The sequence below is a fragment of the Mugil cephalus genome, chromosome 8 (assembly GCF_022458985.1).
Source record: "Mugil cephalus isolate CIBA_MC_2020 chromosome 8, CIBA_Mcephalus_1.1, whole genome shotgun sequence".
Lineage (NCBI taxonomy): Eukaryota > Metazoa > Chordata > Actinopteri > Mugiliformes > Mugilidae > Mugil > Mugil cephalus.
In genome coordinates this window covers 17,972,166-17,997,597 of record NC_061777.1, presented here as the reverse complement: position 1 = coordinate 17,997,597, position 25,432 = coordinate 17,972,166, and the positions used below count along the sequence as shown (strand labels likewise).

The following is a 25,432-nucleotide window of genomic DNA, read 5'->3' as shown; positions in this document are numbered from 1 at the left end:
ATGAAACCCCTAATAGGAACTGATAAATCTTTGTGCTGGACACAGATTGTATACAGAGGCGAAAAGTAAAATGCCACCCTGGAAGTATTTTTTCTGCTGGCTCCTCTAGCCGTTTTAATCTACTCATGTAAGAACTGTACAGTATGGGGGCCATGCTGTTCTTTAGACAGCAGAGCAGAATGGGAGGTTACGGTACAAAGGCCTCACTCTAGGGGTCTAGGGTTTTGGCAGCAGTATGTGTTTACATTGTAATTAGGACTTAATTGTCCTAATTAGAATCCCCGAACCCTGATTACTCAGAGCCTTGCTACCTGCTGAGCCAAACGACCTGACTCCGCTTCAGTCATCAACCTAGACACTCTGCATAATCCTTGCTCCAAGAACATGGTGTAATATTCAGATAATTTTCAAAAAGGCTCTGATGACTGTGAAGGGACTACTCAACACTGCCCAGGGAGCATGGAGAAAAATGGATTTCCTGAAAATGTGTTTCTTGCCTTAGGCTAAGAGCGAAGAAAATCGTATGCACATGCCCGTATATAGAGAGGAATCCTTTGTCATAAACTGCACACTATAGGACTCTTCTATCGATTTCTATTGAGCATATTTTACCTATGATCAATTTTCACACCTTTGCATCACATTGTCTTTCTTTCCCCCCCGACGTCTCGATCTCCCTCTCTGTCTTCTCCAAAATCAATGTTATGGGCATCTGTCCTGGCCTCAGTGGAGGTGGTGGGGGGGCAACAAGTGGAACATAAACACACCTGTCTTCCCCACCCTTTCTACAGTGTACCTTCCCCCCATGGGGCTGCTGGGCAGAAGGCCCCATCAGCGGCCCATCTGAGCCCTGTAACCGACACTGCCAAGCCCAGTTCCCAAAAGACCACAGTGGGCTGACACTCCAAATGGTGTGTGGGGATTCTGGGCAGGCTGTACGGCTAGCTGGCTGTGGCGCTGGAAGGAAGCACAGAGCATGTCAAACCCCAGCCAGTCTCTCCTGAGGTCCCGCACGGCTGGACGGGCCTGCCGCTTTCCGACACAAGGGGATGCATCGATTCACAGCCAAGTCATGAGAGGCTTCTTCACATCAGTGAAACCAAGGGTGGATCATAGAGTAGCTGAACGCGAGCAGACAGAATTTTAGCTTTAATTTTTGACATGTTTCTCATACTTTCACTTTCTGGAAACTACTTGTGCACACTAGAAAAAGTCCAATTTTTATTGCACAGGAGCCGGGAAATCTATTTGATACCCTGACTCGTGTTATTGTGCAGAGGTTACTATGCACTTCAGCAAATTTTGGCACTGTAATATTTTGCTTTCACCACAGCAGGACTCGAAAAGGACACTAGCAAGCCAGGTAGAAGCTTGATATCCTAGTTTCCGAGCATTTACTTCACAAGTGGAAAAGAAACTTAAGTAGGTCCTTTCAAATGTTAACCGGGGACCTATCCATCGACAAGGAGTCTAGAGACCACAAATGAAAGTTTTGCAATATTTCTGTGTACTTCTACTATTACAAAATGAGTGACTGTGGTGACATTCCCCCCCAAAAGACTGTGTTAACTTCTTGTTAATATAAGACAGTTTCCAACAGTTTCCTCCGTGACATCACATTAAAAGCATTTATCTGAAAAAAATAGCAGTTCTAGCCTACTAAAGCAAACTACTAAACTAAAATAGTATTCTTATTTTAGTCACATAAGACGCAGTGTGTTTGTAAGTGACCTTAGCGCTTACGACTATCCATCAGAAATGTGGACAGAAAACAAGATCACAGTCATCTTTGGCATTTTTAACAGGATTCAGAAATTTTTCAGGGAGCTTTAGGTGACACGCTGCAGACGGAACCAACCCTTCTGATGATGGAAAATGGACTGACAGTGCTCGATGCCTTTATTAAAACAACAATAGCTGGTTTAGCTTTTCCCAATCTTCTGCAGTCATAAACCCCCTTTGCCACCTTTGCCGTTGACATCAGTAATTATAATCAGTAATAATAGTGTCGGCAAATCAATGAGGACGGAAATCTTTGAGATTTAAATTGCTTCACTTGGTCGAGGAGGGAGGAAATTATTTATATTCATGCTACTGTTGTCAAGACTAAAATATTTAGCCTTTTTAATTTTAATTTACTAGGTTATGTACAATTTCTAACAACCTTTCAGCTTGTTTGACTGCACAGGACTGTGCAACGTATTGCTGACATTTTGAAACCTGTTGAAACAGTCAGTGTCCAGCAGGTATAACGCTCTTCTCTGCGCACATGCGGAGACATAAATCTTTTACACAGATGTGTCTGAAACAGAGATTAACCCAGCACGAGAGATCACGCTCTACACGGTGCAGGTGTGTGAGACTGAAAACACTCTATTGTTTAAAACATGCCTCATTACTTTTTCTGTGAAAAACGAAATGAATCAAAGTAAAACACGGGGACAGTCTCTCGGCGCGAGATGTGTGCTCGGCCCACACCACTCACATCATTTAATGAACCAAGTCCTCTCACTAATGAGGCCAGCAAAGGACTCGAGGGTCAAGTCTTCTGTCTCCGTCTCTCTTTTTTGCTCACACAGTCTCCCCTTACACTCTCTTTTGAAGCTCTCTTTATAAAAAAAAAAAAGTAGTAGCAACATTTAGAGGCTCTTAGTTAATTAGTAAGGACAGGTCAGAGTGTCTCCATTAGACGTAAGTTCATTAACCTACGATGACACCGGGCGATGAAGAGCCTCTTTAATGTCACATTACTGAGGGAAATCACACCTTGATCACACAGAGAGGCTCCATCTGCTTCTTTTTTTTTTTTACCACTATCAAGGATAAAACTGTGTGTTACCTGTTTAGATAAATTACAGTGAAAAGACCAGCTGAGTAATGTTTGTGGCCACTATAAACCAAATTTCGACTCATTAGATTTCTTATTATTTTGGACCAATTACTGCTGTTGTTACCAGCTTCTTGATTTCCTCTCGCAGACTGAATTTCAGCCTCAGTGGAGCAGAGTACGGAGGTGGATTTAAACAACCAATCAGCATTTTAAGGATTGCGTCGTGGCAACATGACATCCTTGTAATTTGGAATGTAAAGGCAAATTAGTATAGGTGTTGCTGTACGGTCTGTTCTAGACATGCTGGTGATGAACCAAGCATCTGCACATCTAAAGGCATCCTTCACTCAGAGGCATACACAATCACAAGGAAATAATGCCTACAATGCACACACACACACACACACACACACACACACACACACACACACACACACACACACACAATCAGATTCTCCATCTCTGCAGGTGCTGTCACGGGCCCACTCTTCAGCCTCCCATCTTTTCCCCAGCTCTCCTCTCCTTCCTTTGTTCCCAGACTGCACACCGTCATGTCCAGGTCTTGCCTCTGGGGAGTTCAGCCTGGCAGGAGGCTTGTTTTCAGAGCTTTGCTCTTTTTTTTCTCCTCTCCTACTCTTCTCCTTTCTCCTTCCTGGCTTTTTTCGTTTGTACCGGTGCTGGCTAATTACCGGCGCATTCTCCTCCTGCCAACAGCGTGCTGCTGCTGTCGAGCTCCTGCCCGCCTCTCACCCTCCCCGCCACCGCCGCCGCCGCCGCCTCCTCCCCCACTCCTCTGTTTCTCTCTTCCTCCCCGCTAGAAGTGAGCAGAGGAAAGAGGTGGAGGGGAGGGCCGGGGTACAGATGTGTATTAATGAAGCAGTGAAGGGCAGGGGGTGACTCATACAGAGGGAGAGAGAGCGAGAGGGAAAGAAGAGCAAGAGGCTATTTGCATGCAGAGACAACGAGATTCACCACTTCTACAATGCCTTTCTCTCTCTCCCTCTCTCCCTCCCTCCCTCCCTCCCTCTATCTCCCTCTCTCCCTCTATCTCCCTCCAAATCCTCTTCCCATCATCCCGCATTCTCTCACTTTTTTAGCACTCTCCCTCCCATACCTCCTGCCTCTCTCCTTTGCTCTCCGGCTTGCTGCCACTGCTGATTTGAATAATTCAGCACAAGCCGGTATTCTCCAGGGCCCTATTGTCTGTGCGTGGCAGGAGAATGAGAAGGAGAGAGATAGGGAAGGAGAGGGAGAAAAGAGAGAGAGAGGGGATAGCAGGGCAGTGTGTGTGCATGTGTGTAAATGGCGGGGGGAGGAGGTGGGAGGTCCATCCTGCCTTCTTTCACCTAGCTGTGGCGTAAATCAGCACTAATGAGGTAGAGGAGGAATACCTACACCTCATAGCAGACTACAGAAGCCTTTGCCATGCAAGCACACCGAGGCACAAAGGTAGAGCCACATTTAGCAGTCTATGCGCACACAACACCTCCATAACCTTCACTGCTCTGCTGTGTTTTGGTTATTGACTTGTTGCTAACCCTCACTCCCGCGTGTACGCTGCTCGAACGCATGTTCAGTGTCATCCTGCAGGAAGAGGAGCATTAGCATGGAGGGAAACGGTGTCAACAAACCCAAGACAAATCGTCAGTGGAGCCGGTCAATAGCGCCATTGTTAAGGCTGCATGTTAGTAACTGGTCATGATGCAAAGACAAATAGAGAAAAACAAATGTGATGGCCACTTTGCCTCTGACTAATTGCTGGCATAAAAGAAAAGGAAACACGTCTTTTGTTTGTGCTCAAAATGAGCACGAGTTCCCTCCAAAATAAACACAATGGCTCCGTAATGCAGGAGCAATCAAGAAGATCTAAAAATGTTTTCTCTGAGAACGTGTGTGTCTCCTCCCTTGAGATTTTCTGATGTAACACGTCTATCACAGCGCCGTGACCATTTGTGTGCAGCTTCCACAGCTGCAAGAAGGAGAGCAAGAGCCGCCCGTTTAATTTGGTACGAAAGCGGAGGTTTGTCTGCTCATCACAGCCCATAATTTGACTTTTCCACCCTTGTCAGAAATAGACCATCAGCGTCCGACGGAACCCTAAAACAGCAGAGGCCAAACCCCAAACTGCTGAGCACATGAGATGCCCTCTCATTCTGCCTCCTTGGCTCTCTTTTGCTTTCAAACCTTCACCCATCATGTCTCCTGTCAGCATATAGCCTCCTTCAGATTCAGCCCTCCTGGTTACCATCCAGCCACTGGTTCGCATAAGGGAGGGGGCAAGAAGCTGTCCTGTCCACGGGAACTTCCCCTGACAACAGGCACACAGCAGAAGCTGGACTCAGATCAGCTGGATGTGACAAAGCTCCAGAGACTGTAGTCTACACTGCAGCATCTTCACACCCTACTGGTGATTTGTTCCCATAAGAAAATATGTCAGTAATAGCTACACCTTCATGAATATGGACCAATGTGGAAGCTTTGTACTGTCAGTGACTTCAGTCAAGTACCTCTCTCTTAGGAGATGACATACTATCCCGTCAGATGTAGGGTTTTTTGGAGTCTCAAAAAAAGACGAAGAAAAAAGAAAAGAAAAGAAAAACATATAATGTCTAGACATCTAAGGGATGACGCAAATGTTGTGAAAGGGCTTTCTTTTGTAAGTCTTGTGAACTTGCTGTCAGGCGTGGGTAAAATGTGCATTTTAACGTTCGGGAGTGTAGATTCAGAACTAAATATTGCACATTATTTCTCTCACAGCTTTAGCTCTATATTTGACTCCTGAAAAACTCAATAAAAAACAATGAGCATGGGGGAGGCACAATCACAAGTTCTTTTTTTTTATATAGAGCCACTGATTCCCTGGGTACGTTTTACAACTGTAATAATGTAATCTGGGGGACATTTATTGGGTTATTTATCTGAAATAACAAGCTAACAACATGTTAGATAGGCTCAATTAACCAGCAAATCACACAACCAACGTAATGTCTGCTTATTTGCTATTCTCATCCCCCGTCTTGTTAAGAAACCAAAAGGGCTGTTATAATTCAGCAAAGGGACCCGATTTTACCTCATCAGGCTTGAGTGAATACGCCCAGCACAACGGTCAGATAATCAGCTCCAGGAATTTGCTTAATGAATCAAAGTCTGTCCTCGGAATAATTTAGCTCAATGAGAGGAAGACTAACCTTTCGCTGTTTGCACTCTGGGCCCTCTCACTTTCTCCAAGGTCCCCCATCACTCGCCTTGCCAAAAGCATTGACTGGAGGAGGGTGGAATTCCTCAAGGCGCACTGCGAATGTGAGAGGAAGAGCGAGTGAATGAGAGGGGAAAGAACGGAGAGCTGTATTACGTGCACGGGCATCACGGTTTAGCCGGTGTCTCGCGTCGGGTCAGCCATCATCGTGGCCATCAGGGAGTTATATACATAGAAATAGAAAGAAAGAAAAAGAAAGAAAAAGAAAGAAGGAACGAAAGAGGCTTTCAACATCTGTTATGCAGCTGGGAGTATTTCTAAGGGACGCCAGGAGAAAAAGGAATTAAACACAAGGAGGAGGAGGAGGGGTCGTTCAGAGAGGGCTGGGAGAGAAGACAAACACGGGATCCAACATGGCTGGACTGGATTAAAATGGCTGGAGTGAAGGAACACCTTTTTATTTGCAGAGTCAGAACAACATTATTATTATTATTTTTTTACGTGCCTGATCTATCTAGTGTGATTAACTTTGGGAAGTCAGCATGAAAGTCTAGATCGGAACCGTATTTTCACACCGACTCCTTAATCACAAAGGTGAGGCGATTTACATACCGCGTGAAATTTCGCATTCTAAGTTTCGCATCGACACCACATCGGGGTTAATGTAACAGTAATGTGCTGTTGACGCAATACGAAGCCATCTTCCTGACAACAGCTTCTCGACAGCTGTAAAGTGGCAGCGAAAACAGGGCCACACACAAAACACTGTGCAGCGGAATGAAAAGCCAGCCGCAAGCCTGACCGAGCTGCGTCACTCCTACAGACCCTGACAGTAATCAGGAGGAGAAGTGAGTGCTGAGGAAGTGTCAACAGAAACAAACCCCGTGCTTCGTTTGGGCCAGATTGAACTGATAGCTCATTGCCGGTGACATAATTTAGATGAATGGTGGGTGCAATCCATCAGAAGAGTATCGCCGGTGTGAGTGTGAGCGCGAGGAAGAGGAGGGGTTCGACCCTCCCTGCGCTCGCCTGCCAGTGTAGGTATCCCATTACCCTACACCTGTTAACAACACCAATCCCCTTGTATAAACAGTAAAGTGATCTTTTTATCAAAGGCAAGGGGACAGAAATAGACAGACGGAGAGGACGAGACAGAAGAAGAAGAATGCGGAGAGAATGGAGAAAGGAAAAGGAAAGAGGAAAGAGAGGATAAAGCAGGGGGGAATAAAGAAATGTTTTCTTGTTTGATTCTGAAGAGACTAGCACCTCTGGACATGATGGATGAACCCAGGGTCTGGAGAGACAAGTCATGGACAGATGGCTCAGATACGCACACTCCAGTCGCAACACTGCAGTCTCTACACTAAATCAAGAGGGACATCTAGTGGTGCAGAGTGTAACTCCCCCCTGGCTCTGTAGTCTTCCCTCAGGAACCGGTGGGTCATTTTATCCAAAACCCTCCAGAAAATGTTTAAAACTGATCAACAGTGTGCGTCATTTAAGCTCAATGCAAATATAAATGGCTCCAGAAATAAATTAAATTAAATTTAAAAAAATCTCAATAAAAAAATGGCATAATCTAGGCTCTACATTGATATTAATTAATTAAAAATTAAAACGTGAAAACCATCTAAAAAATCTTAAGCTGATCTTCATGTGTTATATACATTTTGCTCACATCCCTTCTTGCGTTCCTTGAAGAAGTGCAGCTGCAGATGCCGTTTCTCTGGCTGAGCCACTTGTGACACATTATTCACGCTAAACACTTATAATTAGAGCATGGTCTGTGTGATAGTTGTACAGTGGGTTTCAGTAGCTGGAATCCGCCTACAGATTTACTAGAAAAGAAAACATTGAAGACACCAAAGATACCAAAGACACATATTAACTTCTGTAAATAAATAAAAATAAAAATATGATTTATTTAAATAGATACTGTGTACTTTATAAGAGTATCCGTCAGACATTCTAGTAAATCACTTAGGATGGCTCAACAAATTAGTCCTATAATGGTAATGCTAATAATTCCATGTCCTGATCAAGGAGTTGTTGTTTTGCAACTTGGCATCCCTTTAGAATTGGAAATCACTTTTACACCGATGTCATAAAATAGCTATCTAAACCTCTGTGAATATGGGCCAACTTGTCTTATGGTCAAAAAATAGCAATTCATAAACGTCGACAACCAAACGTCCAACACACAACACGCACAGTTAATAAGCCTTACTTATCCTATGTTAAGAAGGCCAGCTCAGCATTTTTCTGTGTGTCTATTATGTCGGGAGGCTTTTGGCAAAATCCAGTCCAAGATGTGTCCAGCCCCTTACCCTGACACATTTTCCTTGTCCACTGCCCAAATGAAGAACTTCTATAGCATGGAACCATTTTAAAACAATTAACCAGTGCTTATCTCTTGTAACATAATGTAGCACATCTTCGTAGCCTCAACCAACACAAAGGCCACGGACTCTCTGAAGCCTCTGACACCAACACAGAACCGTCCTTTGCACAGCATTTAAACCAGCTGAGTCGTACCGATCAAAGTTACATAGTAAGAACAGGGCAGGAATGAAAGGGGAGCAATGCTCTTTTTTTCAAGCTAGTGTACGATCAAAATGATTTTGAAGCAGTTTTAAGGTAAAATGGTTGCATAGTGTGGCTTTAAGGGCATGTAGCGGAGAATTGTAACAGCCAGCGATAAGCCATTGTCTGGCCATGAAAGGCTGCTTTTATTCCTTTTATCCTTCAGTGGATACAGGAAAATGAAAAGAGCAACTATTGGGTTATAGATGTTGCGTCAAGCACTAGGGTAATTGCCCTGTTTCTGGCAAATAATAGCCCAAATTTGGACTAAATTGCTTTTCTATAGCTTGGAAGAGTATTTACAGTATATTCGTCGCTAACGGTGAGAAAAACACGGAGCAGTGACCTGGCAGATTTTAAGGTAACCATTAACGGCCTGATCGCTTGAAGGCATTAAGTATCAGCATGCACCCTGCCGTAGATGCTTTTGTCATTATTGTTAACTGTCAGCTTGATTTATTCTGGGGGAAGTTAATAAGGCTGTTTTCTTGGCTAGTGGCTGTTTTCCAGTGAGTTTTTCTCCTTTATGATTTTACACCACTTTCTGATTTACAGATATGTGAAGAACATCAGTGCTGAAGATCTAGTGTGTGGACAGACTCCTTCTCACTGCTTTTGTCTGTGGGTTTTCATCTGTCTCGCTCATCTCATCTCATTGTGCCAGATTTTGTTTTGGAATCGCTTAGTGGTACAAAGCAGTATTCTGAACGTACATTTGGGAGATGGTTAGCTGAGAAGAAGAGGCTCTCTCTGTCCAATTACAGTAAATACCTGCCCACTACCACCGCTAAACCTAACCTAATGTTTGTCTGTCTTTTAAGACAGTAAACATATAGCGGAAGTGAACATTGGTTTTCTGTGAGGTTTTGTTTGGATGTGATAATGGAACCGCTGATTTGTACCGGACTCATGTTGAAGCCTGGAGGTGGAGCTTATGCTCAGCATCCTCGTCTCTGTTTAGCACTGGGACTGAAGCAAAACAAACTCACAGGAGAGTCCTGACAGTATTGGAGTATACGAATGTTCAGACAAGGCATCTACAACAGAAGCAGTAGGACTTGCTTGGGTTTTCTTGAAGACATTTCAGCATTTAAGTGAGATGCATCTACTTCATTTTAGATAAGCCATGACCTGAATGAATCAGAACCATCTCAGAAATGTGTCCAGCTGAGGTGAAGATGAAAATGAGAAAAACCTTTGGTGTAGGCCATCTTGAATTTGTCACCGGATTCATTTTGTGCCTTTCATTTCTCTTCTTCTGCTTTGTTTTACAAAGCTGAACAGTCAATCAGTGCAAACTCACCAACAGGCTAATTTGGCGTACTAGTACCAAGATTGCGAGACACAAAATCGAGAGCCACAGATGCTCACCGGCCTCCTGGCATTGGACAATGACCAACATTGACTTGGTGCTAGATTTATACTCCTGCAGCCTTGTATGTCACCATTGTTCTGTGATTACACCACTAAACCGCTATACAGCAGAAAGCCAGCTGTGTTGAGTTTCACTCTGCAGTTCACACAATGGGAAGTGGAACTGAGCGGCTCATGTTAGATTTGAAGTTAATAAACGAGGATCAACAGTTAGTTTCACTAAAATCACTGTGGCACACAATGTAGAGAAGACATCTGAGTAGACGATGTTTCGGAGAGTGGACAACAACGTTTAGTGTTCGTCCGCCCACTACGACACGTCAACAAGGAAATACATTTTGGACCAATCAAAGCCGTTGCGGTCCTCGTCGCCACGGTACGTCGTTTCTGGGAAAGTGCTGGGAAAGAGGTGGGACTTTAAATTAAGCTTAAAGTCAGATTTATGCTTCTGTGTCGGATCTATGTCGGAGAAGCCTCCTCCTTCTGCCTCGTACACACCACCTACCCAGATGCTTTCACTCTTTCCTGCGTGGCAGTAGCAGCAGTAAAAGTACGATCGTTCAACATCCATTAACTTCACCATGAGCCGCTCAGTTCCATTTGTTTGAAGCACACAGAGAAGCTCCACGCAGCCATTGACTGGACGCTGACGAGAACAGATCTGTTGCAGGAATATAAACCAAACTAAGCAAAGTAAATTTGTGCGGTTCCCAAAATGTCAAACTCATTCAACAGGCAAAATATTAAATGAACTTAAAGCTTTACTGTAGCAACAGGAAGATTTCTCTTGGGAGAGTAAGCAGGAAGTAACTAATTATCTCATTCATTATCAAAGTCACAATAAATGCCGGATGATATGATGTGACGGTTGTTTAATAACCCATTAGTGGTCAATGCAAACCAGTGGGAACCTGTAACCCATATAGGCGGACGCTCTACACAAATATTTTTTAATGATTATATTTATAGAGTACAGTTTTTAATTTCATATTTCTACATTGCGAATGCAACTAATTCCTTACTTTTAATCTCATCAGTCTGCGGTGTCGCTTATCAGTGAGCTCGTGTTATGACTACATGCGGGAGCACAAGTGGTGCGGTTCAACCGCCCGTATTCATCCTGACAAGAGTTTCATACCCCGCCGCACCCGCCCCCCCCTCTCTTTTCCCTCTCATATTGTGTCTCTAACAAGTCACGTCCATCCAGCAATTATTATGAAATTAAAGCTATTTTCCATGGCCGATGTTTGCCCCGGTAATAACCACGCCGAGATAGGCTTCATTCATTTAGCATTTTAGTTCAGCTCAATTCCTGTCGCATTAGCAAGAGGAGCAAAATCAGAGTGTCACTCAGATATTCTGCTTAATGGTTTGGAGGTGGCCTGGCCTATTTTTTTCCTTTTCCTTTCGCGATCCTCCTAACCCTATCTCTCTGCCAATTACGCTGTTTAATCTATATGTAGATAATGGTGTCCAGGACCTCCCTGTTGAAATGTCAGGTGTGAAGAGGTTATTAGCTAACTTTTAATTACTGTCCATCATTCACCAGCCAGCAGGACAGATTGGTGCTCTGCGACGGGCTGCTTATCTAGTCTCTGAATGTTGGCTGCAGGCGGGGGAAAGAAAGACATTTAGGAAGCGCCGGGTCTCTGACTTAATATCACCATTTTCACACTATTAACAAGACTTAGTGTTTGGAAGAGAGACACGGAAGAGGAGGAGGAAATGGTGTGACCAAGCAGATCATGTGTCAAATAGTTTAATGGAAGCAGATCATGTGTTGAATAGTTTAATGGAGGATGACGTAAATGTTCGGAGTGGGGGGAAAAAAAAGGGGCAAATTAAGCTCGAATCGACAGAGAAGCAAATGGCTGCGATGTTGCACACTCGCGTGCAACTCCGCTGCGAGTATGCAAGAGCCTGCGCTTTGAGATTTTCCAAAATACTTTAACCACATTATAGTTTGTGTTTCTGCAGAAAATGAGTCATGTTTTGTTGGCCTAAAGAACTTGCAGCCCCGGTGAAACAGAGATTGCCCTGTTCGAGGAGATTAGTAAGATTTTCCTCTTCTTCGAATGTTTTAAAAGTCTGCAAACAATTTTCATGAACTCCCCCTGCCCTTGTGTTAAAGCTTCTATTGTACATTTAAAGACCCGCGACCCCTGACCCATCTACCAGTCCTGCGCTCCAATACTTGTACTGGGGCCCAGAATAATAAGCTCTGACCTCTGTCTGTATTAACTATGTAGCGGATTGCTTGGGCTAGCTTCATAAGCCGTGGGGGAAAATATGTAAAATCGAATGAAACATCGAATCAAGTTGGGGAAGTTTGGATTGTTTGCATTAACACGTTAACTATCAAAGTCACACATTTCTTCAGAACTGAACACCTGCTGGTGTCTATAAGAGGTGACTTGCAACTGTAAGTAGTCACAACAACAAGTGTTAACAGTTTTTTTCAGTATTTTCTGATGATATTTGCAAAGAGGTTTGCGCATAATCTGTATGATATTGACGCCTGGTAAACGGAAACATCGAAATCATTTAATTACACCGACTTAAGGCTAATTGAGACATAATGTAAGGTTCGAGCTTTGAAGACTCTCGACGCCTCTGCACATACAGAAGGACCTAAATAGGACTTGCACCCTAAAAATAGAGCCCCCACAAAATCATACCCAGATTTGCATGTCTCCATTTGAACTATACAAGCAGAGACGCATACAAACACACACTCGCGCAGAGAGCAACCTCTGTTCAGCCCTTGAACTGTCTTTGAGCGGACTTACTATTTTAAACTCTGCAGGGCAAAGCGGTGCTTATTACGGAGAGAAATGCTTCCTGAGCTCACTTTTTCTCCTCCTTCCTCACCATCTTTTACGGCTTGCAGACAAATTCCGTTGGAGGCAGCGAGCTGTTATTTCAGCAGACATCCTCCCTACGATGGAGGCTCTGGTTACAGAGAGCTGCTCCCAGATCACACACATAATCGCACATGTGCACTGTGCTCAGACATTCCTCGTTTTACTCAAGGAAAGCGTAAAACAGAAACAGATAATTGGTAATGCCTCCAGAAATTCTGAAACAATGAGATAATTGTGGAATTACTGACTGCTGATCCTCCATCACTCCGTCTTTCTCCCTTTCTCGCTCTCTTGGACGCAAATGTCTCTGCGGTATCCAAGTCCCTGTAAACCTGAGCATTAGTGAACTATAACCATTCACAAGAGGGCATCATTAGGCCGATTAATGCGTTTCGTTCCAACATACCTGCCTTTGAACTGGAGTTTGTGTGATATTTAAGACTTTAAATGGAGCCTCGCTCTCCTGTGAGGGGTTTTGTGTGTGTTAAGACTCTGCTCTCTGAGCTCTGTGGTGAATTACAGCTGACCCATGAAGACCTCGGGCCCCGCTGCTCCTACCTTTGGAAACCCCCGTCATCTGGATCACATCGGGCTCAAATGGGGGGCAGAGCAGAGCCCCGTCTGTCTGGCACAGGGGAAGGAGGAGGAAGCTGGAATGAAGGTCCGATGCAGGGCGTGCGTTCCTTTTCTTCTGTCTCTGTCTCTGTCACACACACACACACACACATGGACATGTATGAGATTTAGCTGGAGTGTCACACAATCAGAATAATCTGGATTATTCGTTTAAAATCGAGGTATGTATAAAACAAGTACAGACAGGTCCATGGCTGTCCATACTAGTGTGGATGGATTGCTTGATTATCACACAACAAGGGATGGAGCAGAAGGACATATTTGATTTGAATCTCCCACTGGGGCAATTTCTCAGTTGCACAGCACAACATTTGCATGACAAACATCTGTCATATAGTGTCTCAGAGAGAATTATACGGACCCATATAAAGAGATACCATACAGCCCTTTGATTCTTTGAGTTTACTGAGCGTATTTTACAAGACTAGACAGCTTTACAGTGATGTGCGTACATCCTGGTATTCCAAACCAATGTTTTTTTTTCTTCTTCTCTGAAAAACACCTTTTGGAATTCCTTTTAAAAGAGTAGAAACTGAAAACGTGGTTTAAATTCAAACACAAATGCAGACTTTTAATTGAGGTACAGATGCAGAATGTGATCTGAATAAAGAGTGATCAACATCAAGTCACTGCACATCTTCACAAACATTGGCCCATTTGATGCTTAGGGTGGTAGTTTGCCCTCCATCAGAAAAAAACAGACATCAAATCCTCCCGACTGAGGAGTTGCTGCCCCCTGCTGTAATTTTGCATCCATGAAAACTCTGAAAAGACAGCAGGACACCACCATTACTTGTGAGTTATAGTGTTTATACTGAGCTGATTCACAGTGATCTTTTAGCGACACTTAAGTGTCTACACAAATAATTACAGATTTTAATTCTCATATTGTCTGTATTTCATTAAAAAAGAAAATTTTACCTCAGAATCCAGACGTAGAGAGACGGATCAAAATTTTAAAATTAAAGAGCCTTCAGAGAAATAGCTTAATCTCTGTTAGTGTGTTGAACTGTGTTGGTGGTGTATTGGTTGGTAACTGGGTGCGGCTGTGATGCAGATACATCGATCAGCCACAACAATAAAACCACTGGCAGGAGAAGTAAATAACATCGACCATGTTGCGGAACTTTTGGACCTGGTATTGATGTGGACGTTACTTAGACATGTAACACCCACCTAGACCAGACCAGGCACCCCCACCCCATACTAAAGGCACTGTTTGATAGCTGCAGCTATCCCCCGCAGGATGCAGTCTGACACAGACACACACAGAAAAACAAAAAATAAAATAAAATAACAGCACAAGCTGTTGACCTGGCCTCCAAATTCACCCCTAACTGATCGAGTATATGTGGGAAGATGCACACAGGGCCCCCTCCCCTCAACCCACAGGACCCAAAGACCCCCTACACAATATTAGAAGGGTGGTCCTAATGTTGTGCCTGATCAGTTTATATGGGTTTGTGGGGTAAACAGATCATGCAACAGCAAACTTGAGGTTATTACCTTCATATCAAATATCATAATGACAGTCTAATAAAACGTTGCAGGTCGCTGTGTAGAAATGAAGTTGTTGGAGGTGATTTTGCTTCACCTGTTGTTGCCGCTGCTGCTGCTGACAGTTTGTTTGCCTTCATCTTTAGTTTTGAGTCTGCTTCCGTGCAAACAGTTCAGAAAAGCAACAAGACATTAAAAAACGTTCTTCAAGTCAACTTTATTGTCAATAAATTTTGATATGAAAGCAGCTAACAACAACTATAGCCAAGACGAGTAATGAGTTAACAATGAGGTACAACAGTAGCTGTGTACATTTAATTTGTCTCAACACGTAAAACTCCTGAGATGTCGAATGCTGTATTTACTGGTGAAATCCAGTGTGAACCAGCTCAGAATTTAACACATAAACACCTTCTGTAAGAACACACTCAATCTTCTCTCTCTCGCACATTCAAGCACATCACTGACTCTTAAAAACTGTTGGCATATTCAACAAGTGATGCAGCTCCTTAAATAGGGGCTGCGTCACTTATTCCGTCACTAAGCACAATGTTAGTGATTCTAGTTAGTGGTTGTTAGATTATTAGTGGGTTAGTTTGTTAGTTTTAAAAGCCCCTTGTGTTAGTAACTGTTAATTCAACTGTAGGAGACAAAACTGTCCTTAGTCGTTTTTGGAGATTTCTAATGTTCCAAGTAGAACGGGCAAAGCTTTTGGATAAAAAGCTTTCATGTTAACTACTTTAAAGAACATCACTTTATTACAAGGCATGCTTTATTATTATCTGCTTAAAGATTATGAAAGAGCAGAGATGTTAGTAAGAGCAACAGGTGGAGCTTCACAGCTTCACCGTGGTTAGTATCAATGCCATGAGGAGTATGTGTTGGTCTTCTGTCTTAATCTACGACCTGCAATAAGAACAAGCCAGACACTCACCTGCAGAGGTTGACCACACAGGGCACGTACAGAGACACAAACCGGTCTCTGACGATGTGAATTTATCCTGGGAACTGCGACGCTTTGGAGTCAGACCATAATCAGTTTTGTGAGAAATTCTTCTCAAAGTATGTGGTCAACCCAGTTTCATATCAGCAGCTGTTCTTGCTCCTCTTTTCAACTTGTGGTTAATAGCACTCCCCCTCCATCCTCCCAAGTCCTGAAACCCTTCTGGGCATGCTCGCATTTTCAGCGTGTCTGTCTTCTTGAATAATTAATATCTGACTTGATCATTTCTAAAAGAAGAATTTCAGGACCGTGTGAGAGGAGGGCGTGCATGAGACTGCAGTCACAAAGCAGAGGGTTAGTCAGTGGGTTAGAAACGCCAGCCATCAGCATTCTCATTACGGGTTAGTAATCCTTCAACTGTTAGCAGACATTAGTATGGTTAGATATTAGTGGGATACTGTTAGTAGAATCCAGACCCGGGTAGAAAAAGCTATTCACACATAATTATTAGCATTTGCTGTAATTAAAGTGTTGAAAGATGGAGCTGTAGGCCGGATAGATTAATTAATGCCGGCGGGCATCATTTAGAAAACTACACACCATTAATTTCCAATGCGATCCGAATCACAAGAATAACTGCTAGTTCAATGAGGTTGGAACAAATGCTAAGAATCATTAGTAAATAGTGTTTTAAGCTGTATCTGGAACATCCACTAGGTAAAGGGATGTATTAAAAGGTTTGCAGCTATGAGAAAATCCTGGTAAAGCAGCTTCTAGCTTCAGCTTCAGGCCCATTACGAATACATTTCACCCGACTGACATAATACACATGCGCACATACCTCTACGAACATGTACACAAATAGAGAACATGCAAAAAACAAAAACACATGCACTCACACAGACACCCCCGTTCACACACACTCCAGTAAAAATACAGAGCACATATTGTGAGTAGTACATTAAAAATAGTTTGACACCTTACTTGAGGTTTCAACACAGACAAAAGCATACTGTGAGAACTACACATTTTTACCATGTGAGAAAACTCATCATTCTCACCCGTGTTTTTTTTTGTTTTTTTTTTAAATCATCTTTGCAGGCTCTGTATCTGACGTAGACGCATGCTATATTTTGCGAGTCGAAGCAGAGCCGTTAAAGCGCCACTTCTAGTGAAGTGTCTCGTACAGTGAGAAGTAACCGAAGTGTCAGAAAGAGTAACTACGGAAACAAGAGTGAAGAGGTCACTGCGCACAGCAGCTGAACAAAACAAGCATACGAGGCTTTTCGTAGCCACAGTGTCAGTGGTTTTGATGAGCACAAACAAAAAACGAGTGGGCGAATGAAGCTATGTCAGTATTACTCACAGCCAGGAAAAATACATCAATTTGAGAGACACGGTTAAAAAAATAAAATAAATAAATAATTGGATCGTGGTGATTACAAAGCAGCATTTTAAACTCTTTTCACTGATACACAAAAACAGCATAAGTCGTCTCTTGATGGGGATTCTCTCCTTCTAAAGGTACGCAGCAGCAGTAATGGCACCATGCATCAGTCACTGCAAGAAAAATGGCAAAATAATGATGTGATTTCTCTATCTCCAATATGAAAAAATTGGTCTTTTTTTACCTGCTGCTAAAAATTTTGCACTCTGTTTCAGCAAATGTGCAAATATTCTATCTCTGTGGATGATCTTCAATAGTGTTGAATAAATAAAACAAGATTTTGATAATCTGATTTGGTTGGCACTTAACCATATCCCTGGAGAGGAAAGAAGCACGTAGAGAAAAAACATGGCAGTGACTTAACACATAACTAATCTCCCATGTTCTATGTCTTCTTCAGCAGCACGGAGGCTCAACACAAACTCGCAGGCACGAGTACTGTATGTGGGCAAAACCCAAGATTGAATTCATAAAAAATGGTTCTGCGGTTTATATTCATTTAGACTTACATAACGAGTCAGAGTGGTGGCGTGTAAAAGCGAATATGAGGGACATAAAAGTCACAGCGGTGTAAATCTACGGTTAGATCCTGTACCAGTCTGGGAGGAAGCACAGCAGAGGGCGATGGAGCGACGCCACCGGGAGCACAATGAGGTCCTGTCAAGCCTCGGTCTGCTTTTCCACTGGTGTAACTGGAGAAGAACACACAACACAAAGCAGCAGAGAAGTGGAACACAACCCAACTGTCCTCCCAAGATACAAAGGCATAGCTTTTTCATTCATTCCTTCTTTCTCCTGTTGATAAAGTCACTTGATATGTTCGCTGATATCAGTTATCTAACTGACTGACTAATCAAATGCTCTATCTGATCCAGCCTGTACACATAACCTGTCCTGCTGTTGGTTTCCATTGGGATCCTCCCAGCGTCCTGGTGACATGTCAGCAGCTCTGATGGAGACTCTGGTCCATGCAACACTGACCCAAATGTTTCCTAAAAACCAAAACCAGATACATGACTTGTTACATGTGATTTTGCCTCATAAATAAATCCACATCTTTAGACAACAGTGAAGGCTGGAGATGTTGATGTTCAGTGCAGAGGGTGATAAACAGCTTGTTATATCTCCTATACACCCTGTGGGCTGGTGGTGGCAGCAGTTCCCACAGCATCATATTATCTGATATATATAAAATAGCCATTAGAAGTAATATCAGGGGCGTCACTAGGTTTTAAGGACAGGGGACAGGCTGAGCCCCCAGGAGATGCACAGGTTGTAAGCATGTAGCACGTGAGCACAAAAACAGCTAACAAAGACTGAGAATTTATTTATTATCATTTCACGTTGCAACAACAAACACAGATTCAAACAGTAACAATAACTGATTAAGATTCTCTTTCTCACAATTTTCAGTTAGATACAGGGGTCCTCATTATTGATCCCCTCACCAGCGTTAATTCATTCAAGAAGCAAACAATACAGCTCTTACTGGACCAGTTGTGAATTGCAAATTGGTAATCCATCCACTTCCATAAGGTTTAATTTTATCTTCTCCGTTCCTCTATATACCTCCATTCATCTTTTGAAACTATGAATTATTTTTCTTTACTAGCTGTTCTTTGAATTTGTTTGTGCTATTTCATGTATTGTTTATGCTGAATGTCTATCATTTAGGAGGGCCACCTGACAAGCCCCTATGGATTTTTTTGGTTCCTCCCGCACATTCTTATCTCTTTGCATTTTTTCTCTCTTCTTAATGTACTGTATGCTTTGTTATGACATTGACCTGTTCAGTATTCTTTTTATTTATAACACATAGAGGCTGAGGCCATGACTTTCGCTCGTAACACAATGATTGTTTGCTACCACCTCTACAGCAAACCACTGGGAAGACCAGGTGTGTGTTCGGTGATGTGGGCGCAGTCTATATGAACAAGTGGAGTGGATTTGATAATGACGCACTGAGGGGGCTCACTCTACCTTACACTACGAATTGAAGGGAAACAGACAGATTTATGAACATTTTTCACTAATCATACATAAATATTTATTTAAACACATATTCTTTACACTTTACATTGAATTTGTCTGCATTATTTTGCAAAAAATAAACAACTAAAACAACACCAAATTATTTAGGGGGGCTTAAGAACATTTGGTGGGGCTTAAGCCCCCCTAAAATAGGCCTAACGACGCCAGTGAAGAATATTATATTTGATTGATTATATATGAATTGGGGAAAGTCTTTCTGCACAGATACTAGGCCCCCCTCTGCAGGGAATTAAAGATTATGGTCCCTAATGTAACAATAGATAATTGAACTAGTTTGATTAGAGCTCTAAACAAAAGTAAAACGGAATGAAGCGTCTTTTCTGTCCTACCAGGGATCTCCAGGTTCCACATGCACCTGTCCCGCAGCATCAAAAGGTGCGAAAAGATCGCTGCTTCTCCTCGGTCTTCTTCTTCTTCTTCTTCTTTTTCCTTGCTGAGGGTAAACAGCTCACGGTCGTCGTCGTGTGTGCTTGCAGTGAAACGCCTGCAGTAAAAGCCTGCTCGCCCTTCGCACCGACCCGCTACGCACCGACATGCCGCGGTTGAGCGTCCTCTTCTATGGCCGCCGAGCTGACACCAGCAGATGTGGGTGTGCCAACAACAGCTGCTCACTGACGGGAGTCCAGTCCGGGCAAAAAACAGGATAAAGTGAATACGGAAGCCCCGGGACAAAGAAAACGAGCTGGAGGCATTAATGAGAACACTGACTTCTTTTACTGAGGGGGGGACTGCGCAGACTTGAATTAATCAGTGGTCTCGGTCTCCAGCTGCTTCCACAGGTTTATGGTCTTTTGTATGCGCCCCGTTCATCCACCATCTGTGTTTCCCGGGCAACCGAACAGGCTACTGCCTGCAGGCACCAGCAGCTAATACAGCAAAAGCACCTCAAATCAGTCAGGTCCTAAATTTACTGTAATAATGGTCACATGCGCAGACGTTAAATCACATTTTCTGTATTTTCATTCATCCAGGTCATGGTGTAGAAAAAGAAGGCAGAAACAGAGGCAACCCAAATCAAGTAGCTTTTAAACTGACATTCATTGTTACTCCTGCACATTTTGCCTGTACTGTTGTATCTACCTAGATAACTTTATTGATCCACAAAGGACATTGCTTAAGTCCCGTTCTGTAAAATAATAATAATAGAATAAAAAATATAATAGTATAAGCACAAAATATACAAGATTATCAAATCTACAAGATATACACAGAAATATAAATACATGGAAATCATTCATTTGTAGCTCTTACACTTAAAACTAACCTCTTGTGAATATCAATAACAGTGGTCAGTTTGTAAATGCAGTGTATAGTGAATATCTGTGCAATCACTGTGACGTTAAAAGTTCCACTTGTAGATTTTGTATATCTTCTGTTTGGAAAATCTTCTTGTATTGTGTGTCGTAACATGTGGATGTGGTTACTGTGTGTGTCACGTCAGTATATATGTAGCACAGTGGGCTTACAGGAGAAACAGTATTTCTATTTCACACCTCTGTGTGTTTTTATTAATGTATGGGGCAGTGACAATAAACACAACTTGAATCTTCAATTTTGATTCTGTACTTTAAATATGAAATGAAAAAACACATTCAAGTGCCAAGACTCAGATTTAATTTGAGCAAAACTGTCTGAACAGCCCAATTTAAACTTAGGGCTTGCAACTGTTCAAAATAATTGGACGCTTGACACTTCACCATGTTTCTTTTGCAGTTGTGTGTGCCCTTTCAACTTTAATGTTCAAAATAGCTCACGTGTCTCAGAGCCGACTAAAAGCTGACATTTAGATCGATGTTGAGTAGTGAAGTAAAGTGGTTACCACTTAAGCAGAGACAACATTAAGTGCACTTACAACAAATCAGCTGCTGTAAACCAGTCAATGCGCTCAGGAAAACTGTACAACTGACCGTAGTGTTCATCACATACCGTAAATGGAACACTTAAATAAATCATAATGATCATGTTGCACTTCAAAAACATACAGAAGAGTTCCTTGTGCCGACGATGCGCACATGCTCATGAAACAAAGCATTTCCTTATCTGTCAAACAAGGAGTGGTTATTTTATGGCTTGGGCCTAGTACGACTGACAGTGGAAGTTGTGCACTGCATTTAATGTTTAAGTTCACTGTTGACAGAAGGAATGCAGAGGTATGCGGTACATTGTGTGCTCAGATTCAGTCAATGTCATCAACACTTACTGGAGTTTCCTTATTTGATGGGGCAGCAGGTCTACGCATTAACTACATAAACCACTGCAGTTAAAGTACGCTTTGAGGTGAATTGGTGAAAATCTTAAATAATGAATATGGCCCTGCAGTGCATTATACATGTGTTTAATCATTTTGACCAGTTGAAAATAAAAGGACTGTGTATAAAAATGGTTGTAATGTTCAACTTTTACTTAAATCAAAGTGTCTGCACTTATAGTCCGATAATTGATAGATAGATATAGATAAGATAATTGAAACATCTTTGGACAGGAAAAAGAACTAAAAATGTGTCAGTGTTGAAACATACAGTGCAGGGAATCTTATTTATGGCTGAAATGAGTTATTATTGATCAACTGTTTGGCCAAAAGCATCTTAATCTTATTTTACATACAGTATCTACACAATCTACAGCCTCTCACACTGCAAGCATTATTATACATTTTGCAGATGCCCCTAAAAATCGGAATCTAAATCTAAAGACATCTAATTAGATTACTTTTGACAGAACCTGCCTCCTTCTGTTAACAAACACCTCTTAGAAATACACTGAGGAGCAGGCGTAACACAAGGCAGACATCGAATCACAGTGGAAATCTGTCACAATTATGCACATGTCTGTCATCTCTGAGTATAATTACACATGTGCAGGGAAAGATTAAATCACATGTACTAGAGGTCATCTCTAATAGTTCACTCCCATCCGTCAAAACGATGCAGATGCTGGCCAGTTCTTAGACTTAGACTTGGACAGACTTTAATGATCCACGAGGGGAATTACTTTGCCACCATAGCTTCGTTCCACGAATGAATCAGACAGACAATTTTTTGAAAGATTCAACAGTTCAGCGGATGTTCCACAACCAAGACTGTCGCATAGCATACAGTCTGGATAAATAAATAGGCATATATTCCCTATACCCAACAGACCAAGTCATTTAACTGTAACTGACATGGCCTCATTAGAATGTTTAGTCTTAATAATAGTCATAATTTTACATGTCAAGTAGGCTTCAACACTAAATGTATAGCACGGTGTAGCATGACAATGAAAATGAGTATAATATGAAAATATTTGTATGACTATTAATTATCTGTATTTTATATCACCTAATTTATCATCTGCCACTTCCCCTGGTGTAAATTATGTCCCTATTTATAGTCTACTTACATTTAACGCACCAATCTGTAATCTGTGTAAAATGTTCATAGTACCTCAGTCAATCATTGTGTATTTCTTGCTCACTCACCCATATATATGGTCTCACCTGTTCATATGTTTTCATCCATAATTACCGTCCATATGTTATAAAAACAACCTGTACCATACTGCTTATACTCCGCACCATTTATGCTACATGCACTTACTGCTTATTGCACTTCTGGTTAGAGGCTAGTTGCATTTGTACATGTAAAAGTGTAATGACAAATCAAGTTTATCTAAATCTATATTTATCTATATCTAAAAGAAAACTGACAAAGAAAGGCCTCCTTCCGGCAGGGGGCGAAAGCGGGCGCGCACTCGGAGACGTTGGACCTTCCTGTGTTGCCGTAGCTGTATGGACCTGCTCAGCGTGTGCTCAATTTGTAGTGTTTTATATAACAGAAACAAGAATTGGTACATTTTCCAAGCCCTTCATGCATCAGTCGTGTCTTGCGGGTCTCTCAGGCCTGTGCCAAGTCACCGAGCATCTTTACCTCAGTAATGGCAGAGCGGCTAATGATTCCTCCCAGGTGACCAGGTCTGGGATAACCTGCATCATCAACGCTACTGAAAACAAGCCCAGCAGCTGTCCTCCACCGGGGGTGGACTACATTCACATCCCTCTCTCTGACTCTCCTGCGTTTCCTCTGATCGATCACTTTGACGAGGTGGCAGATAAAATACACACAAACGCGGAGAGCGGTGGTCGCACACTGGTGCACTGTAACGCCGGGGTGAGCCGCTCCGCCGCCCTGTGCATGGCTTACCTGATGAAGCACCGCGGTGTGACGCTCCTGGAGGCTCACAGGCTGGTGAGGACCTGTCGACCCGTGGTGAGGCCGAACAATGGTTTCTGGAAGCAGCTCATCCAGTACGAAGTGGAGCTTCGCGGTGGAAACTCTGTCCGCATCGTGTCCTCCTCCATGGGAGAGATACCAGACATCTACGAAGAAGAGGCCAAGAACATGATGCCACTGTGAGGAAATCACTGCACTCATGTGTCTGTAGGACAAGTGGGACATTGTTTAACAATGATGGGGTGTACTGTATGAGTGGCAGTAAGCATAAAATGTTTAGTCGTGAAAGGAAAAGACTTTCCCGTTTCCTCAGGGGTCTGGGCAGTATATTGCAAGTGTACTTAAAAACCAATCCAGGTATATTGGATAATATAAAGAAAGAACTGTTTGAATAAAAAGAAATTCACTTTCTACGTTTAATTTACCTGGTTGGAAATGTCTTAATTGTTCTATTTAAAAAGTTATAGTTGTTTGTTGGGACCAAGAATTTATGCTAAAGCAAACACCACAAATCAGGTTCCTACCTGCACCCAGAGAGAATCTTTCCTTCTTCAGCATAAAATGAATCTTCAGGTTGCTAGTATGAAACTCTGGATCCTTGAGAAAATACTTGAATCAAAACAAGTTTTTTTGAGTGGAGGGGACCTTTGAGTAACGTGGGTTTGATTTTTATAGGGCTTTAACCTTTTATGGGGCAAGGGAACATGGTAACTTCAGCACACTTTTTTTTTTTAATTGTGTCCGTGTGCCTCTCAGTGAGGTTTAGAAGCATGTGGTTTTCACTCAGCCAATCAGAGAAGATCAAGGAAACATTCCCAGGTCAAATCCTTGTCAAATGTGGTCTGCTAGGTCCACCTCTGCATGAACACTGAACATAACTGCTTTATTAGGTACCATGAAGAAGTGGCCTGATGTGGTCTAATATGATAATGTGTATGTTGACAAGTACCTGAACCAGCTCTTATGTTCTAATGGTCTAAAATACATTATTACATTTGTTTACCACTTATGGTGAGGAACCATATATGTTTGCTGGAAAATAAAGAGGTTAAACTGTCACACAAGATGTTCTCTCTCATCATCTTCACCAAATAGTAGGAGGAAGTTCCCACAGATAAAGCACAGAGGCATCCAACCTACAGCTCCTTTGTTATGACTAGTTGAATTCCAATGAGGCTGACAGGCTGTCTCTCTAACAAGGTTGTCTCCATTCTAGGACGGGATCTACTGTATAAAAGTGAACGCAACGTCACTATTGTCAGTTGATTCTGTACTTGCTGTGGTGTATGTATCGGCTCCTTGTTGCAAAAAACTTTGGAACGAGACTCCAGTGACTGTCATTCTTGATTAAATAATTTCCCTAATAATGTTCATTTAATCTCGACTTTCTCCATGAAAAATAGAAGTTCACAAAAGTAAGGAAAAAGTCTTGTGATGCCCTACAATAACCCTCTGCGGTTAAAAAATTGAATTTCCAAGTATTTCAATAAGTGCCCTATAAAGGGTTAAAGATTAGATTGTACTTTTTACTCTTCCACATTATATGACAAGTAGAATTAAAAAGGACTTTTCATTGTGAGCTGGCATAATATAAAAACAGGTAATCTAATAAATTACAGTAATTTAAAACAAGCATTAACCTCTGCGGCTAATTAAAGAAGAAACGTCAAAAACATGCAGTTCATCAAATGGCCACTTGAGGCTGGCTCCAGAGGTGAGTCAGTCCATATAGAATCCCCATTAAAATGCCAAGATAGCTAATTTCCCCTTTCAAGGAAACATCACAGTGTAAAAAATTT

At 42.3% G+C, this 25,432-nt stretch overlaps 1 protein-coding gene and 1 long non-coding RNA gene across 2 annotated transcripts; one reads left to right on the top strand and one right to left on the bottom strand.

The window, feature by feature from the left end:
- Window positions 1–14,027: 14,027 nt before the first annotated feature.
- Window positions 14,028–20,295, bottom strand: LOC125012519. Its single transcript, XR_007113289.1, has 3 exons — window positions 19,752–20,295; window positions 17,880–18,362; window positions 14,028–17,483 (listed from the first exon to the last, which is right to left on the bottom strand). It is a non-coding gene; the product is annotated as an uncharacterized LOC125012519 (long non-coding RNA).
- A 2,860-nt stretch (window positions 20,296–23,155) lies between these two features.
- On the top strand, window positions 23,156–24,057 carry LOC125012301 (dual specificity protein phosphatase 18-like). Its single transcript, XM_047592172.1, has one exon. It carries the CDS (start codon window positions 23,271–23,273, stop codon window positions 23,814–23,816), a length of 546 nt encoding a protein of 181 aa, XP_047448128.1. The 5' UTR covers window positions 23,156–23,270; the 3' UTR covers window positions 23,817–24,057.
- Window positions 24,058–25,432: the final 1,375 nt, after the last annotated feature.

What these genes read in the sequence shown, in the direction of transcription:
- LOC125012301 (XM_047592172.1), top strand. Translation starts at nt 23,271, where the DNA reads ATGCATCAGTCGTGTCTTGCGGGTCTCTCAGGCCTGTGCCAAGTCACC.